This window comes from Lissotriton helveticus, chromosome 7 (genome assembly GCF_964261635.1).
Source record: "Lissotriton helveticus chromosome 7, aLisHel1.1, whole genome shotgun sequence".
Classification (NCBI taxonomy): domain Eukaryota; kingdom Metazoa; phylum Chordata; class Amphibia; order Caudata; family Salamandridae; genus Lissotriton; species Lissotriton helveticus.
This window is the reverse complement of record NC_136068.1, coordinates 1,775,412,099-1,775,432,642: the sequence shown is the minus strand read 5'-3', so window position 1 is coordinate 1,775,432,642 and position 20,544 is coordinate 1,775,412,099. Positions and strand designations below refer to the sequence as shown.

At 47.0% G+C, this 20,544-nt stretch overlaps 1 protein-coding gene across 1 annotated transcript in view; it reads right to left on the bottom strand.

Moving 5' to 3' along the window:
* LOC144770765 (ly6/PLAUR domain-containing protein 3-like) overlaps nucleotides 1–20,544 on the bottom strand; it is a 345,345-nt gene that overhangs the window by 132,680 nt on the left and 192,121 nt on the right. Inside the window, exon 4 of the mRNA XM_078655514.1 lies at nucleotides 10,422–10,481. Within this exon, the coding sequence (XP_078511640.1) occupies nucleotides 10,422–10,481 (60 nt within the window). The remainder of the gene's footprint in view (nucleotides 1–10,421; nucleotides 10,482–20,544) is intronic.

The following is a 20,544-nucleotide window of genomic DNA, read 5'->3' as shown; positions in this document are numbered from 1 at the left end:
TTATCTGTGGGAGCATGGACACTAGACCATAATTAGCTCCTGGTCCCCCTTCCTTTTGTTTTGAGTGAGAATACTGTTTCTGTCAGCAATTCTCCAGGATGAGTGACACAACCGGCATATGAAAGGTGGCACTTTTCACTGCTTAAGCAGGTAAAAGTGGTAGCTGATGAGGTAGACTATTCCATTGTACGGCAATATATTCGAAAACAACCTCACAAAATAACTGGAGCTAAACAGGGGTGTCACATGGCATAGAAGAAGGCCTATCAATGAATTACCCTAATACTTGAAATAGAAAAGAGACTGCAGTTTTTTTAATTTAAAGATTTATAAAGCGCGCAGCTACCCAACAGGGTTTCCCGGCGCCGACAGCGGAACAAGCGAGGTCGAAGCTCAGTTGGCATTAGGTCTGGCTAAAGAGAAAAGCCTTGAGCTTTTTACGGAAGGCAAGGAGGGATTGACAATTCCTGAGTTCTAGTGGAAGAGAGTTCCACAATTTGGTCATAGGAAAGAAATCTAACGGCCACCCATACGGGCCAGCGTTACTCTAGGGACTGAGAAAAGGAAAAGAGTAGCAGATCTTAGATTGCGAGAAGGTCAATAGGGCTTGACAAGATATGGGGGGGCCAGGCCATGCTGAGCTCTAAACATGTAGCAGAGAGCCTTAAATTCTATATGCTTGCCAACCCTGAGCCAGTGGAGTTAATAGAGCAAAGAGGAGACAGAGGCGTGGCAAGGCAACCTATATAGTAGGGGGGCAGCTGCATTCTGAATGAGCTGGAGACGGCGTACGGAGGTTTTGTCCCCACCATGATGCAATACATTACCCTAATCGAGCCTGGAGATCACCAAAGCCTGCAGGACAGTCCTCAGAGCAGCAGGTGGTATTAGACAGAGAATTTTCTTTAACCTCTTGAGGACCACAAAGCAGGCCGAGGTAACTCCCGAGACCTGAGCAGTGAGAGAGAGCTTGCTATCGATGGAAAATCCCAGGTTCTTAACCTTAGGAACCGGGGTGGGTAAAGGTCCCAAAGATACAGGCCAGTGGTTGTCTCCCCAAAGCTCAGGATTGTTACCCAGGATGAGCACCTCCATTGTAGAACCATTCGGCCTGAAAGCTTTGCTGGACATCCACAAGGAAATGTTACACAGACCATGTTTAAGTGAAGAAGGATCTTGATGTTGAGCAGAGCTTATTCGGTACTGTGACCAGGGCGAAAGCCAGACTGAGATGGATGAAATAGCTTATGTTCCGCCAAATGTGCAGAAAGTTGAGAGTTAATGTGTTTTCCAATATTTTGAAAAGGTGGAGAGAAGAGATATATGCCTGTAGTTAGACCAGCAGAGGGGATCTAAACCAGTCTTTTTCAACAGTGGAAGCATGAGAGTGTGCTTCCAGCGGGAGGCAACTGGCCCTGATTTAGGGAGGAATTGAGAAGCTGAGAAATCACCTCAAGGGAAGGCTCATCCATGCATCTGAGCTTGGAAGGAGGGAGAGGATCAAGTGAGGAGCCAGACTTGATGATTCCAATTAGATTTATCAAAGGTTTTCAAGCAATTGGGAGCCAAGCCTTAACTTGACAAGATTCATAAGATGCAAAATCAGGGGAAACAGTCACAACATGGTCAGAAAGTTGAGTAGTAGTGGGAAAGATGAAAGATGAAGTTGTCATGGGAAGAGGAATCCAACTCAAGCTCACGATGAATAGTAACAACTTTATTATGAAAAAACTGTGCAAGTTCATTGCAATGGTGTAATGGAAGGGAGGGGGATGGCAAGAACATATTGGATGCAGAAAGTTCGGACACAACTTTAAATCGGGTTTATGGGCGGACGTAATGTTATCCGTATAGAAGGATGCACGAGCAGATCTGCAAAGAGCATGATATTTTTTTGTGTGCCTCCAGATAAGTGGCTTTGGCACTCGGCGGATAATGCTTTTCTCCACAGCCTCTCCTAAACTTTAGGGGAAGCACTCTAGATTGGGATTATGGAGAAAGGGGAAGAATGGAATCAATGGCCTCAGACAACCAGTGATCGACAAGTAGCTTGTCATAGTCCAGTTGAGATTAAATGGAAGGAACAGTCTGCCAAAGCAGCTCATTCAGTACCTTCATATCAAGTAGAGACCAGTTCCGATTTTTCTTTGGCAAGGCGGGAGGGCGAAGCGAATAAGCCAAGGTGAAATCAATAAAGAAAGGAATGGCAAGGTGATCAGACCAGCCGAGCTGAATGGGAGGAGCTGTGGACACAGTAGGACAATTAAAAAATAGGGTCCAAAAGATGGCCTGTTACATGGGAAGGTGAGGAATTGATGAGTGAAAGATTCAGAGTCAACAGATTGTCCAAAAGAGTTCGAGCAGATTTATTACTAGGATGATCAAAATGAAAATTCAAATCCCCACAGAAAATTTGTCACACGAAGAACACTAGGGGCAAGTTATTCAGTCAACAGGGAACCACACTTTTTAGATGGGCCAGGGGGATGGTAAATGAGGGCCCCAGAAAAGGTAAGATTTGGAGAGAATGGGAAAGAGAAAAGTAGGGCTTCACAGTTGGGAATCGTGAGTGCCTCAATTTTGCAGCTATAGATTCTTTTTTAAATGATTGCAATTCCTCCACCAGTTTTCAACGGTCTATTTCTGCTAATAGAGCAAAATGTTGTGGTAGTGCTGCAATCACATCTGGTATGGACCTGTCGTGGAGCTAGGTCTGTGTTAAAAAACCACATCTGGATCCATGTCAACTACAAAGTGAAATGTGTACAACTGGTGTTTGGGAAGGGAGCGACAATTGAGACTGAAACAACGGAAAACACTAGATGAATGTGAGCCAGAATTGTCAACTCTGGAAAGGTGGGAAGTCTCTCCTTCGAAAGAAGGGTGGGGGCCAGGCCGGGAATAAGTGGGGAAGATATAATCAAATAAACAATGAGAGCAGAATCTGATGCTGGCATCAGGGGCAAGAACCTGACGAACATCATTAGGGTGAGTTTAAAACTCCTAAGATCTTGAGAGAAGAAAGTGAGTTGAGGCTGCAAGCAAAAACGAGCAGGGGTTCTGGCCCCTGGTCCAGGCCGGACGCGGAAGGGCGCATACGGGCTAGCCTTAGGCGCGCCTTCAGCGCACCAGCGGTGCAGCCTCCATGGCATGGGTTAAAATAGGAAAAATCCGGAAAGACCGTGAGACACGAGTCTGTCTGGTTCGGGAATGTCCTCCACCCAATTAGCACACAGCCGTGGCGAAAGGGGGCGGAACCATGAAAAAAGAAAAATTCCCCAGCGTGTGGAGGTGAGAGCCCATCAAGTCAAAATACAAAAGTAAACGGTAATTAGCCACCAGTTAAAAAGTTAAAAAGACAATGTCATAAAATCAAACATTGGGATAGCATACAGCAACAGCGCAACTGACCTCACTCATGTTATTAGATGCAAAATCCTTTAGGCAAAATACAGGAACTAAGAAGCTCCTTGGTTGTTATCCAGCGTTCTAGACTGACCAGTAGAATGTTTCGAATGCACTTTTCTTACACAATTGAAAACATTAAGCAATCCTATTATAGAGAACACAAAGAGAAAAATGGATAGATATTTTGTGGCTAACAGTATTGAAAAGTAAAAGTGTTTTTGAGGCATGCAAAATACATACAAAATTGTGGCAGAAGCTATACAGAAAGAGTTTGTGAGAAACTTATTTATGGGACTTGTCTCAGAATGATAGAGAAGAAGGGTTATTTATTTATAAAGCATGAAAAGCAAGTGTGGATGAAATTTTTTATAGCAGACGTATCAAGAATTCTATTAAGAATTCTCCTCCGGCTCCCGCGGAGTGGGCATTCTCGTTCAAAAAAGCGCCCCTTTTCTCATTAAACATACTTGGACTGATGACAGGGAACGCTTCACAGCAATTAATGGTCAATGGGAGGGCAAACCCTACAATATTCTGTCAATATATATCCCCCCAGCACTACACCAGGACACTCTCCAGGACCTGGGGAAACTATTGCTCGAACTCCCTGAAGGGGAACTAATCATGGGGGCGATTTCAAAACAGTCTTAGACACTGCGATTGACCAACACCCTCCGCGTGAGCCCACTAGACCCCATCATCTATTTAAAGATTTCCTAGAGGCCCTAGGACTGGTGGACATGTGGAGACTGAAACATCCCTATGACCGCCAATACACCTTCCACTCGGGAGCACACAATAGTCTCTCTAGGATTGACTACATGCTAACTCAGACAGTCCCCCCGGAGAGGGTGTCTATCATAGAGCACCTCCCCCAAGGGATCTCGGACCATTCCACCATACAGTTCAGTTACACAGTGCAGCCCTCTAGACGGCAGAGAATATTCCCTATCTATCCGGGATATTTAAAAAATAGACCGATTCTGAAGACCATTACGACCTCCACCACTCACTACTTTGACGAAAACACTGACTCGGTGGACTCCCCCTCCACCCTTTGGGAGGCATACAAACGGTGATTAGAGGGCAGGCCATATCCTCGATCACTAACCACAAGAGAGAACAGAGGGCAACCATAGGGTCCTTAGAAACAGCTTTACTCACTGGTGAAAGGGCACACGCCTTAGACACCACAGACGACACAACCCACACTCTTGAGCTGGCGAAGCACGAATACAGGGCGTACGCAGAAGCTATGACCAAAACGAGACTGACCGACACATTGCACAGAGTATACGAACTGGGGGATAAAACTGGGAGAATGCTCGCTTGGCTTGAGCGAAAGGACAGGACGAATCGGTGGATTGCAACGATGGAACTCCCAGACGGCACGCACACGACTTCTCCCGCAAATATAGTGGAAGTACTAGCTACCCACTATGAAACTGTATACACCGCGCGTAGTGAGGTAACAGAGGAGGACGGCATGACATTCCTCCAAGACATTCCCATGACCACATTAGCTCCAGAGGACTAGAGAAGGACTTAACAGGGGAAGAATTGGGGAAGGCCCTAGCAGCACTGCACACCGGAAAGGACCTAGGTCCAAACGGGCTACCAGTTGAACTTTATAAAGCACTGTCTCAACAGCTCACTCCACACATGCTTGCCATGTATAATGAATGTATGGTAAAGGGTACACTCACACCGGACCAGAGACTAGCTACCACAATCTCGGTGCACAAACCGGGCAAACCTCCTGACCGACCATCCTCCTATAGACCAATCTCCCTGATGAATGTTGATACGAAAGTCCTTGCGAAGATCCTAGCCCTCCGCCTACAGCCCCACCTCACGAATTTAGTTCACCCGGACCAATCCGGCTTCATGCGGGGAAGAAACACATCCCTTAACCTGAGGCGTATTCACGGGGTCATGCACCGTATACCTCTACTGCGGGAGGATGCAGCCGTTCTCTCCCTGGACGCGACAATGGCATTTGACCTTGTAGAGTGGCCATTCCTCTTTGCTGTGTTAAGGAAACTGGGGTTTGGTCCAAGGTTCTGTGGATGGGTCAGACTCCTCTACACTGCCCCCCAGGCACAGGTGGTTGCAAACGGCCATACGTCGCGTATAATAACATTGGCCCGTGGAACAAGACAGGGATGCCCGCTCTCCCCACTTCTATTTGCGCTACTCCTGGAACCACTAGCGGTGAAAATCCGGCTGGACACTCAAATCAGGGGGATAGCCTGGGAGGCGGGTTGGGAGGACCGCATTTCCTTGTATGCGGACGACGTTTTAATCTACCTGACATCCCCTTCCGCATCCCTGGCCGTCCTGCTGGACATACTCAACTCATATGGTGAGGTGTCGGGCTACACCATTAATTGGACAAAATCACTGCTGTATGTCCTACTGGGTGACCCACCCGTACTGCCCCCAGACTGCGCAATACAAACGGTCACAAGAGGGTTCAAATACCTAGGAATCTACATAACACCTCAAGAATCGATTTTTATGGAAGAAAATCTGCTGAAACCTCTACTAAGGCTGAAAGCTGATGTTTCCCATTGGCGATCTCTACCGCTGACACTACTGGGGAGAGCTGCGCTCTTTAAGATGTTGGTACTCCCCAGATTCCTATACATTCTACAGAACACGCCATTCCCGGTCCCACGCAGTATTTCAAATCAATAGATGCAGAGGTCTCTACGCTCCTGTGGGACGGAAAACCTCCTCGCATATCGCACTCCAAACTGTCCCGTTCTTGGTATGATGGGGGTATCGCCCTGCCCCATACGAAACTATACTACTGGGAAGCACAGTTGATGGTATTAAACTTGTGGATACATGCCCCACAACAGGACCCAGCCTTCCGTCTTGACAGGGCGGTGTTGCCCCCGGATCAACTACTGAAGGCGCTATATTCCAACAAAAGACGTCACACACTGACAGGCCCAACAGCCCACACGGTCAAAATATGGCCTTACAGTGCAGAGGGCACTAGGATGGGACGGTGTGCTCACACTGGCCACACCCCTTTGAGACACGCGCCGTCTCGGTACCCTAGCGAACTCTAAGAGCTTCCGCCAATGGGACCTTATTGGCATTTCTAAGATAGGTGATCTGTGGAAAAGGGGGGCGGTTATCTCTTTCCCCGCCCTTCAAGAGCAATACGGAATGGCAGACACAGAGAAATATTGGCATATGCAAATCACGCACGCACTACAGAGCGCCATCCCGACAGGTACGACACTTGCAGAATCACCCCCCTAGAAGACAGACTCCTTACGGATCAAATAGACAAGAGAGCAATATCGCTTACATACCAGAAACTGATCAACAATCTCCCGGATCCTACAGTAGTGCTTCGTAGCAGAAGGGAGGTAGAACTAGGAGACATCGAGGACGAAGACTGGTTACATGCCGTAGCATCGGCCAGGGAGGCCTCCATACCGTCACGGCTTAAACTGATACAACTGAAAATAGTACACAGAGTTTACTATTCCCGTACACTTCTACATAAATTGGGCGGTACCCAAGACCCAAATTGCATGCGCGGATGTGGCTCCCCTGGCACATTCTATCATATATTATGGGATTGTCCAAAGATAGAGAGATACTGGGACCACATACTATCAGAAATCTCCGAGGCAGCCAGGGTGGAACTGCAGAGGGAACCTAGATGTTGTTTGTTAAATATGTGGTCGCCAACTGATATGAACCGGGGATTGCAAACGTGGGCTACACTGGGTCTAGCATTGGCGAAACGCAATATCGCTAGAAAGTGGGGCTCTGGAGTGGTTCCCTCAAGTGCGCAATGGGAAAAGGACATGGACACAGCTATGGTTGCTGAAAGGGCTGTATATGTACATAGGGGCTGCCCCAAGAAATGGTCCAAGATCTGGGGAAAGTGGAACGAACACCGAGGACAGATATGTGACCCCCCACCGGAACTGTCGGATCCAGAAACTAGTCCATAAGGGGGTGGAAGAAGACGCAGCATATTACGAATGTGTAGGATTTATGTTGTTCTAGAGGGGAGGGAGGGGATGTACTCCCGCACTGATGGGGTCTAAAACTGAGAAATGTATGACGTAAGAACTGATGGGAGGGTAGAAACAGCCATGTAATGAATGACCACATCCCGTATGGAAATCACGGGGACCCGAACAGTATACGTATATACGATGATAGTCTTGATTGATGTAATTACAATGTATTGAGAAGTTCAGAACCGAACTAAAGTATAACTGATCAATTAATTCTAAATGTATTTGGTGATGTGTAATTTGATGAAAAGCTAAATAAAAGGTTTAAAAAAAAAAAAAAAGAATTCTATTAAGGACACGGAAGTGAGGAATATGCTTCTCATTTCTTTACTTCTAATTTCAGCAGCCAATCTCAATAAAGTAAAACACAAACTACATTATCCACGTTTCCCTGTACCTCCCATGTCACATGCTCCAATCATATATGAGCTACCCATGTAACTGTGGAAGTCAGCATTTTGTGTTAGATTAGTCCATAAGAACAGAATATTCCAAAGGCAAACAGCGTAAAAGTCACCAAAGATCCTTACAGCCCAAAAGGGATGCGTGAATTGATCCATTTAGGTGAGGGGATCACGTGTCAAAAAATTTGCAATTCGCAAGCTTGCGGATTTTTTTGCTTGGTCGCAAGACTTTTTGTCCATGAGCACGCAAAAACGGACGCGTACACGCAATTGCACAACGCGAGCATGCAACTAGCCCATGTACGACCGCATGGGTAACCTCGCGGTAGCCGCGATTAAAAAATCCAGCGAACACGCAAAAAGCCCCGCGAACACTCAAAAAGCCCCGCGATTTCGCGCACCGCGAATTCGCTTTTGCGCAAATTCGCGTACCGCGAATTTGCAAATATCGCCCATATTTTTCCCATTTTCCCCCCAAAAAACGACATTTAGCTGTATTTGGTCTCATTTCCGGGTCTCCTCCAGGGCAATTCACAAACCCTGGGTACCTTCAAAATCCCCATGATGTTGGAAGAAAAGGACGCAAATTTGCCGTGGATACCTTATGTGGTCAAAAAAGTACAGGTGGCTAAGTGTAAACTCCCCAAAATAGCGAAAAAAAGACTTACCACAGGGGGGGAAAGGCCTAGCAGCGAAGGGGTTAAAAAGACCACAGAGCAGAGAGTAGGGGAGACTCTACCACAATGTAGTGTACAGACTCATAAATCAAAGTTATTTTTAGCTATTCTGCATTGACAACAATGTGGTAAACCTGTACCACTGCCACTGCCACTGCTGAAAAGAAGACACAACTTGTGTTGCATGTGTGTAGAAATTGGCCACTCACAATTGGCATACTTGTAAACTCGCAAAAAAAAGAATAAACCTATATTGTCACCTCAGTAATGTTGTACAATAATACACTATCCTGCATGTAATAGGTATCTCCTCCCAAACACCCTGAATGGATATTGTCTGCTTGTAAAATGATAAAAAGCATCATAATACTTAACACACACATACAACTGCATCTCACCTTTGCAGTTAAGAGGGAGAAACATCACCTTCTGCACAGCAGCCTGTCCCACTCTTCAATGATGAAGATGAAGACATCTCAACCATTGACCAGGACACCCTCCAAGAGCTGCTCAACTCCATTGGCAGCCCATCTCCAGAGGCAGGGACATCCAGCAGCGTAGTGGTAGCTCCACCCGCTGCACAAAATGCACAACAGCAAGCACCTACCACCACAGCTGTCTCACAGGACCTTGAGGACCCACTTCTAAAATTTCAATGTTGTGCGGTAGAGGTGCAGCAGGAGATGGCTGGTAAGGTACGGGTGGGGTTTCCCAGCCTGGCAGCCAAAATAGATGTGGTACGTGGGTGTCTCAGTCCCATTAGGGATCACCTAGAGTCTACCACAGGCACCCTTAGTCCGCTCCATGCTCTCCAGCATTCCATGGCTGACATCGCTGGAGTACTGACTCAGAGACAAGAACAACAGTTCAGTCAAAGTGGCTCCCATGATGTCACCAAGGAGTTGCGTCACATGCGAATGATCACATAGAACATAGAGCAGATGCAAGCTTCACACTCAGCCGCCATGGCTGCATACCATCGAGACGCTGCTGGAGTACTCCATGTCCTGCAGCTTCTCATCACAGCAGAGCTGTCTCAACCTTTGGCACAGATGACTGCTGCTGCACATTCAACATACACATCTCATCCCCCTGATGTGTCTCTGCCTCACAGTGCCCCAGACAATCTTCCATTATGCACACGGGAGACACATGACACATCAGTGGAGGAAGATGTGGACGAATCAACAATCTTTCGAAGAAGTCAGCGGTAGCAGTCATCTTTGTCAAATTGACTGTTTCTGCTTGGATCTGTGCCTATAATCATGCTCCAGAATATCATCTTCCACAGTCCCCTGATTCACTCTGCGACACTCATCTTGGACACGCTATGGATTGCCATTTTTTGTGTGGTTCACAATTACACCACAATCACCCTGCTGACTGAACTCTGCCTCAACAGGTCTCCGCACATGTTCACCCCTGGACTCTGTCTTCCCTCCCCCCAGGCATTCACACAAGAGGGCCATATTATCAAGAACGCAGTTAACATTATCGCCCTTTAGCGGCGGGAAACTGCCGCTAAAGTGGCGATAAGGCTGCACCATATCCTTGTAAAATATGGTGCAGCCTTGCGTTTCTGAAGTGGCGGAGCATGTCGTTAAGCCTAGCGACATGCTCTGCCACTTCCTTGTACATATCCCCCCACAGTGTTGTGACTCATCTTACTCTGTTGCTACACCATTGTAGACATGTCAATTATGTCCTCATGCATCGCATGATGCTGATGTGTAATACACCGGACTTGATGCATCATCATCACACAAGAGCTGATTGTTGTGTGATGCACATACACAATGTGTACTACGACATGCATGGCCTGTGGCATTGCTTGCATATGTCCACACAATATTCATAGCTAATGAAAACACACTCACCTGTGGCGTTTGGGTAAAAATATTTATCTATGTCTTCTTGTGTGAAAGCTGGTCTGTCTCCTGTTGGAAAAATCTTAAAGTTACAATTGTTTTCATTGACATCACGTATTCCAAAATAACATACATCTTTGATATTTACATGGTAAATTACGGTCATTGAAATAGTCAGGTGTGTTGCCACGTTACATACATGTTGCAATCTGCTGAGTTGGTCTTACACACAACACATGTCAGGGTCACACTGGTGCTGTAATGGGCATCCATGCCAAGATTTGATTGACATAACAGACTACAACATGTCCCAATTCTACATGGATGTTAAATCTACTCACATCTCAATATGTGTGACGTTTGAGGGTCAAACCAGTCATTCAGATTCACAAAGGTATGTCCCGTGCTCAGGACTAGTGGTGACCCACAATATGTATCATGTGTTAAGTTGCAGCCACTTGGTCATGTGAAGTGCACAAATGTATAAAGGATCTAGGTGTGGCACAGTATGTTATGACAGACAAGCTATGGGCCAAATGGATATTCGAATGATGTGTGCATCTATCTTATGTACAACATAATTTGTGTCCTAGGCATTCATTCTCTAATGTATTACGATGTTCATGTATGTACCACCTTGCATCCCGACGATCAGTCCAAGACGATCCCATAGGTCACCCATGTCCCACAAAGTCCTGCCAGCAGTTCTTCAACTGCTTGACAGTCCTGTACACACCCAACATGGCCAGCATCTGTTCACAGATGTGCTCCCATCTCACCTTCCGTACCTTCACATCGTACCCCATGAAGATGCGTCCCCCAGGCTCAAACATTCTGGGCAGGTAAAATGTTACCAGCCAGAGGAAGGCCCCCACGGCCCCCTTTGACATCCTGACCTTTCTACCCTGCCCTAACATACCCCAATACAATACTTCCCACAGGAAACCCAAAATAGCATCCCACAGTCAAACCCAAATAACTACTTAACTATACAGAGATACCCCAGAGACGTACACCTGACAAAACAAACAGACAAATGAAATTGACACGTAGGGACAGTGATACAGTACTTGACTGGGACAGTATGGACAGGACACAAAACACAAAACTCTTTCAAACAAACCAAAAACAGCAGACACCTTCAAAATACCTCCACAACTCTCAACACACAGTAACAGTGTGGCTGAAAGTGTAGTGTACACTTCCGTGTGCCAGGAAGTGGAATTACATAATTTGCTGTCATTTTTCTGCCCGTTTTATCATTTTGAGACAATTTTTCACACGCCGAGGGATGAGTGGGAATATTTCATGTTAATATGTGCATTGTGCGAGTATTTTCCGTACCAGAAATGGAAATAATTGCCGCTAAGGGGTGATAGCGTTTATTTTTTGACCGCTAATGGACACATGAGCAATATATGTTACATTTGATGCATTTATTCTGTGATAACAGTACTTTATGTATTAGTGATGTGAACTGTGTCTTGACATTTTTATGTGTTGTATCTGTTCTGTACATATGTTAGTGGTCCAAAGTCATTATGAGGCACTATTTCATCACATTGGTGTTGTTTCCCGACTAGATGTGTGTACGTAGATCCCTTGCCAGGGTGTCACACAATAGAGTTGGCATTCGAGGTATGTGTCACTACATGTGAGCGTCTGACATCACACATTGCTGTGATGTTTTATGCTACACATATGTACTGGATCAACAAGCAGTCACTACTTGTCTATGAAACTGGCAGATCCGCATGCAATGTACAGATATGGCTGAACATTCACATTGGAGTGTATGAATATCTGTGGGCACAAATGGGGGATATTGATGACAGTATGTGGTGTGGCACTCATGGAATGCTTTTTACTAGATATGTGTATGGTTTTCCAGCATTGCTGTCCGTTACATGGTATCTGCTCAGTGTGGATTGGCCATTTCCATTAACAACATTAACCTGAAATGCTAGTCCAAACATTACATGTTGTGGGTCTGTTCTTGTGCACACAATGTCACATGAAAAGACATGCATGTCAGCAATGGGCTGATGATAGCCTGTATGTTCCAATATGTATTGGGGTCACTGTTGACATTGTAAGTTAGTTTTGGTGTTGTCTTTACACATGTCAATAGTACCGAATGGACTACAAAATCCTACAGACACAGATCAGATTATGCATACTTAGATGTGTGTAACAGATGACATGCGGTAGCTGCATCCTTAGATTCATGCATAGCTCTACATGACACACTGAGCCATGAGGAAGCATGTTGCAGACCCAGCTGCACATGTGTACATGTCATTGTTACTTTTTAATGTCATGGATGCACTTTGCATGTCACAGTCCTTGCAAAAGCTCCCAGGCTCTCCTTCCTTCCACCTCCCCTACTTAATGGCGGCCGCCGAGTGGTCGCGCCACTGGCCCTCCAAAGGCAAGCCCTTCTGTGCCTGTCCATGACCCAACCGCGGCCAGCGGCAGAAACCCTGGACCTCCCACTAACCATCGCTACGACACCACAACCCTCCTCGCACTCAACCCTGGAAGAGTTAGAGAATGCCAACAGGCCTCGCCGAACATGACCCACGGCCAGTTCCCCAGCCTCCACTGCTGCCAGACTCTCACCATCACCCTGGCCTCCAACACCGCCGATGCCAGCACCGGCGACACCCTAAAATGCATCCCCCTCAACGTACGCTCTGTACACAAACAAGCCATGGAAATCTGGAACCTACTCCACTCTCTCTTGTCCGACATCGCCTTATTCACAGAGACCTGGACCAACGCATCCTCTGCCCCAGACATCAGCACCGCCATCCCAGATGGATACAAGATCCAGAGGAAAGACCGTCCCAAACACCCAGGAGGGGGCCTCGCCATCGCCCACAAGAGCACCCTCCACCTCACCACCTCCAGCAAAACCTTTCCCTCCGCCAAACACCTGCACTTCCAGATCCAGACCATCCCCAAAGCCACACTCTGAATAACCCTCATCTACAGACCCCCGACCGCGGAACACCCTTTGCCACCACCATCACCGACTTCATCGCACTCCGTGCCATTGCCTCCGCAAACTACATACTCATTGGAGACCTGAACTTCCACCTCAACAACCCCAGCGACCCCATCTCCACTATCCTTCGTGACAACCTTGCCAGCAGAACTTCAACAACTCGTCAACACACCGACCCACAGAGGAGGACACACCCTCAACCCCATCTTCGTTGTATTAAACAGCGTCCAATTTAGTGACACAACGCAGCCGCCATGGACCATTCACCACTACGTACACTTTGCCATCAACAAATCCAAGGCACCCAAACCAGCCCCACGCCCACCTCGAAGGAACTGGAGCAAGGTTACCTACGAACAACTTAACTCCAACCTCAACCACACCTGGCACCCTTCGCAAATGACGCAGCAGAGAACTCCACACCTGGATCTCTAACTGCGCAGACAAGCTCTCCCCGCTACGCAACCCTGACAAACAACACCCCAGGAAAGTCACCAGGTTCACCACCGCTCTCCAAGAAGCCAGACGCACCTGCAGACGCCTAGAGAAGAACTGGAGAAGCACCAAGACACCCGAAAACCACACCACCTACAAGGATGCCATCATGGACTACCACAACCAGATCAGAGACACCAAGAGGAACTTCATCCACAACAAAATCCTGGCCAACTTCATCAACTCAAAGGAACTTTTCAGTGTCATTCAAGAATTCACCAACCCACGCAGTGAAGCCACAGACATCATCCCATCCCAAGACCTCTGCGCCAAGCTTGGAACCTATTTCCACCTCAATATCAAAAACTTCTACGACAACTTCATTGACCATCCACAACGCGCCAAAGACGGCCCCCTCGCTCCCTAGAAAAACTAGTCAGCCACCATCTCCAACTGGACACTGATCACGGTCGAAGACACCACCTCGACCATGAAAAGCATCCACTCGGGCCCACACCGACACCTGTACCCCTCACATCTACCGCAGAGCTGCGGCTGCCATCGCAACCGAACTACAAAGCACCATCAACACCACCTTCAAAATAGATACCTTCCCAGATGACTGGAAGTGTGCAGAAGTCAGAACCCTGCTCAAGAAGCCCACATCTGACCCAACTGACCTCAAGAACTATCGGCCCATCTCGCTCCTCCCCTTCACAGCCAAAGTAGCAGAGAAAACAGTCAACAGGAAACTGACACGATTCATTGAAGAGAACGCCGTACTTGACCTGTCCCAATACGGATTTCAAAGCAACCACAGCACAGAGACTGCCCTACTCGCCGCCACAGATGACATTCGCTCCCTCCTGGACCAAGGCCACTTCTCAGCCTTCATCCTACTTGATCTATCATGGGCCTTTGAGACCGTCTCCCACCACATACTAGTCTCCAGACTAAATGAGACAGGCATACAAGGAGCAGCCCTGGACTGGATCCGATCATTCCTCACCGGAAGAAGCCAAAGGATCAGACTCTCACCCTTCCTCTCTTACCCCACGAAAATCACCTGCGGAGTCCCACAAGGTTCATCACTGAGCCCCACCCTCTTCAACTTCTACATGGCCCCCCTCGCAGCTGTCGTCCGACAACACAGCTTCAACATCATATCCTACGCCGATGACACCCAGCTCATCCACTCCCTCACCAAAGACCCCACCACTGCCAAACTGAAATTCCAGAAAGGAATGCAAGATGTGGCAGTCTGGATGACCAACAGCTGGCTGAAGCTCAACACAGAGAAGACAGAAGTCCTCGTCCTCAGTACCACCCCTTCTGCATGGGACAGCACCTGGTGGAGACCGCCCTCGGAAGCCCACCTACCCCCTCAGACCACGCCAAGCACCTCGGCATCGTACTCGACTCATCACTCACCATGAACCGATAAGTCAACGCTGTCACCGCCAGCGGCTTCAACACGCTCCGCATCCTCCGCAAGACCTTCAAGTGGTTCCACCCTGATGCAAGGAAGACAGTCACCCACGCACTCATCACCAGTAGACTGGACTATGGAAATGCACTCTACGCCAGCATCAACAAGTACCTACTCCGCAAACTCCAGAGAATACAGAACACTGCTGCCAGACTCGTCTTCGGCATCCCCCGACATGAACACATCAGCCAACACCTACGAAGTCTCTACTGGCTCCCCGTGGAGAAAAGAGTCACTGTCAAAATCCTCACTCACGCCTACAACTGCCTACACAACAACGGACCCAACTACCTCAATGACCGAATCAACTTCCACGTACCCAAAAGAAACCTCCGATCTTCCAACCTCGCACTGGCCGAAACCCCGCGCATCCACAGAGCCAGAGCAGGTGGAAGATCCGTCTCTCACATTGCAGCCAAGACCTGGAACGAGCTACCGGAAGAAATCAGGCGCGCCCCCTCCCTGAACACCTTCAGGAAGACCCTCAAGACCTGGCTGTTTGGCTAAACAGATCTGCAGACACCCCTACCCCCCATTAGCGCCTTGAGACCTTCACAGGTGAGTAGCGCGTTTACAATTCCCTGATTGATTGATTGAGGATTGACCTGTGTTGGGGATGCGATTTGGATAGTTTGTATGCTCTTGCTTTGCATGCTCCATTCAGCTACAACACAGACTGATGTACAAAAACACTTTAGATTAATTTGTGGTCAGTCGGTGCTCGCTTAATTTGGCACTCCTTGCATTGCCATGATGTATGCATACGCAATATATGGGGCATGGCTGACTGTTTTTGCATGTCAGCAAATTGTGCACTTTCACAAGTGAGGGCAGGGTCATCTGTCATCTATTTGCAGACCTAGTACATGTTGTTGTATTCAACATAAATGTGGCATAGCAGTGTCATATGTTCTGTATCATGTACTTAATTGTGTCTGATGGGTTCTGCAACATCTATGATTCCAGCATGCCATGGTGGTTTGTGTGATATTTTCATGGCTCTTCCCTTGTTGTGCTGTGTTGCACATGTGTTGATTGATTTGCCCTGTGTGGTTGTGTGCCTTGTTTGGACCTGTTCGTATGACATTTGCTACCTGTGCATTGTATCAATTTTGAGTTACGTGCTTGTGTACTTGAGATGTATGGTGTGTTCAGTTTGTACATACCAGCAGCAGTCCATTTCCATAAATGCCATTCTCAAACCGCTGGTTGATGACCGATTGGCGAAATATAAATGAGTCATTTATTTATTTATTCATGTCTAAAGCGCATGGTTACGCTACCCGGCGTGTCCCCGTGCTGAATTGGACTTGTTACTAGAAACTCGGTGCAAACATCTCCCAGAGCATACACGCGGGAGGATCGTCTGTCTTTATTTGCATCACAGTACAGAGGAGAAGAGCACGGTTTTCAGTTTTTTCCTAAATGTGGTTTCACATTGCTCGACTCTTAGAGTTGCAGGGAGCTTATTCCACAATGTTGCCACCATGTGTCTAAAGGACCTTGACCCCATTCTGGTGGTCCGTATTCTAGGGATTTTTACCAGCTCCCTTCCTTCTGATTGCAGCTTGCGGCCTGGGATGTAGTGTACTACCAAAGGGTGCAGGTATTGTGGTCCTTTTTTCGCAAGAATTTTTTGGCAGTGACACAGTGCCTTAAATTGTACTCTTTTTCTACCGGCAGCCAATGTAAGTCCTTCAACGCTTTTTTTGCAGATGCTCTTTTAGGGAGATTCAGTACCAGCCGAGCTGTGGCATTTTGTACTACCTGTAGCTTGGTTTGACCCTTTTTAGACGCTCCCAGGTATAATACATTCCCATATTCCAATTGGGATGTTACCAGGGCGTGCACTATGGTTTTCCTAGTGCTAGATGGAAGTAGGTCTAATATTTTCCTCAATGTTTTTAGGGTACCGAAGCATTTACCCACTACCTTCCGTATCTGGGCATCGAAAGATAGTTTAGTGTCTAGCCAGACACACAAATTTTTTACCTCTGTTTTTGGAGTGGGTACGGGAACTAGTACTTCTGGCCACCACGTAGAGGACCATATGTTAGGGGTTTTACCCACTATCATCACCTCTGTTTTAGTTCCATTCAACTTCAGGCAATGATTGGACATTCATTTTGCCACATCCTCCAAGCATCTCGAGAAGTTGAGCGATTTCTGATTGTTGTTTCCGGAGAGTGTTACCATCAGCTGGGTATCATCAGCATTTGATACGATGTTTACCTGATGCTTTTCTACCAGTTCAGCTAGAGGTCCCACATAAAGGTTGACCCCTGTAGGACTCCCTGGGATAGTGCCACACTTTTTGATGTTTGCGATTGTTGCAATACTTGGAAACTTCGCAATGATAAAAAGGAAGTCAGCCATCATAAAGCAAGGCCTACTACACCGCACTCTTCCAGTCTGTGCAAAAGCAGCTTATGTGAGACGGTATCGAAGGCCGCACTTAGGTCCAGTAAGAATATTGCAGCTGTCTGCCCCTCATGCACACTCCCAGGGAACTTGGCAACGACATTGATGAACAGGCCCGGGTGGACCACTATTGCCTGAACGTTGATGGAGTGTATGTGGTTACTGTTCCGGTATATGTGCGCAGTGTCTGCAGGAGGCAAAAGTAGGACATGGATGCAGTCAATGGCCCTCAACACATGCGGAAAACCAGCAATGTCATAGAAGCCTTGTTTGTTCTCTATTTGTTCCTGTTCAGTGTTGGGGAAGTGTGGATGCTATCAGGCTGATGATGGCATCCAAAACATTGGGTAGGATCCTGGTGAAGGATGACTGTGAGACTCCACCCACTCTGGCAGTGTTGGTTGGAAGGTACCAGAGGCCAAAATGTGCTGCACTGCAAGTAGCTTTGTCTGCAGAGGGATGTTTGTGCTGGTATCTTGCCTGCAGCATTAGTGCTATCTGTGTGAGTATGCGTAAGATGGAGTTCCTCTTCAGCCTGTAGTGTGCTATCACGTCATTCTGCTGGAGAACTATCAGGGTGATGCGTTGGCGGTAGACCCATGCTCTTCTTTGGCGTTGCCTCTGTGGTGGTCCTGATGGCGCAGGCAGTGGTGGTTGTGGTCTTCTTGGGGCTCCAAGGTGCAGGAGTAGTAGCTCCTTGACATCATTTGGTGTGCAAATGAGGTTCTGGCTTTGTCTCCCTTATATTCTATTATTTTTGCTCCAGTTTTTTAGATCAGCTTTTTTCTGGTCTTAAAAAACAGCTGCTACCTGGTCTTAGCGGGAGTTTTTTGAGACTATCGCCGGACAGAGGATTCATTGTAAATATCGCGAAGTGGGCTTAGCATCAATTTTTATGTGGGTATGTCCATCTGGCATATCATTTTCATTAAGTCCCGCTAACAGAATTGACGATCTGGAAATTGCACGTTGACGAAGGAAAAGTGCTGCTAACTGCAGTTAGCAGCAACTTGCAAAGACGGCAATAAATAAAAAAGCTACTGTAGCGTCATAAAATTGATGCTACAGTGTTTTTAACTCCTTGTACATATTGCCCATTATTTCCTCTTTTGAAGATAACCTTTTTAGAGTAGCAAATTTCAAGAGAATTACTTTTTTGCTAGATGGATGCTGTATTATACGCCCCAATTCCTACATAAATTTTACCCTAACTTCCTAATCAAGGTTTCAGATATAGTACGGAGATCATATTCTCTATACTTGTCCAGTTTTTAGGTTTAAATCTTTTTTATTGATTTAACAACAAGCAAGTCAATTTGCTGTGCAGGAAACATCAAATCGTGGGCTACGCAGAGCCCGAGCAGGTGACTTGGCACAAAGTTCAAACTGAGGATATAAAGAACAAAAGAAATAATCTCCCCCATTCCCTCTACCCCCTCCCCTTGCCCATCCACTGCAAATTAGGAATCGTGTTTGGGCGTAGAGTGGTTCACCATTGTTATGTGTCCTGATGAGCGGTAGTGTCGGATGTGTTGAGACGTTGGAGACCTTCTTATCTTGGGCACATAAGTTCTCGGAACTCCTGGGCAAGTATGGCTAAGAGTGGCTGCCAGAGGTCTCCAAAAGTCAAGCCTTTCCCTTCAGGTGTAAGGGATATCTTCTCCATCCCCAGCACGTGTAACAAACGCTGGAGCCAGCCCGTGTGTTAGAATCTTTTTAGAGCCAACTAATTAGGTTTAGAAGCCAAAAGTTTATCTTTTTATCTGTCTCAGTTGCACGATCACAGATTTTATAATTGCGGAAATCGACAAGGTGCTCACTGTTTCTTCAATGGCAAGCTAAGATGGCTAGGGTAAGAGCACTTGAATATTCATGTGCTAAAAGGAATAAACAACTAAGGCGATTACAACAGCCATGGTTCCTTTTACCATTGAATGAGGTTATGGAAGGTAGTCACTGAAAGGGGATTGAACACGCACTGGCACTTTAGGATGTTTAATTGCACAAGCTGTTCATTATTACACTTTATTTGTATGCTTGGCTGCACATGGTCAGATTGTTTTGCTCCCCATCATAGGTGGGGAGACACAGACATGATGATCTGTGGACGGATAAGCTGTTAGCAGGTACCTAGAGGTTCCTAGGAAGATAAGTGTTTTAAACTGCTTTTAACTACTTGCCACAAACTTTATGATATTTTATTTTATCACGCATTTTAAACTCACTGCGCTGTAAACCCTTTGCTATTGCATTGTTTTCTTTCAATTAAGGATTCAAACGAATTGTGACAGTCACTGAATTTTGCACGCATTGTATTTTGAAAATTGCATGCATTTTAACTTTGAAAATTGAATTTTAAAAGTCTCTCAGCTCATACCTTTTACGCCACTTCAATCGCTCACTTCCTCCCCGGTCCCCCACAGCTGTTGATGATAGAGTGGAAAAACACTAGATTCCCCTCACTTCAGGCAGCACCCTTAGCAGCAGTCATCTTGGAAGGGAGACAGTCTAGTCTCTCCGAGGGTCTCCAGCCGCACAGTATTAAAGTGGGGGATGGCGGCGACATGCAGCGGAAGCGTGCAGCGGGTGCGCCGCCGGTGCGCTGAAGGCGCGCCAAAGGCAAGCCCGTCAGTGCCCGTAGCGCGTCCCGCACCAGAGACACTGCCCATTTTCCCCAGGCAGCACCTCACTAGGGACTCCATATTAGCTTTAAACCGAAACCTCTCAAGCTGCAAAAACGAACTGGAGGCAGCAAACGGGAAAGGGCCAGTATGTTG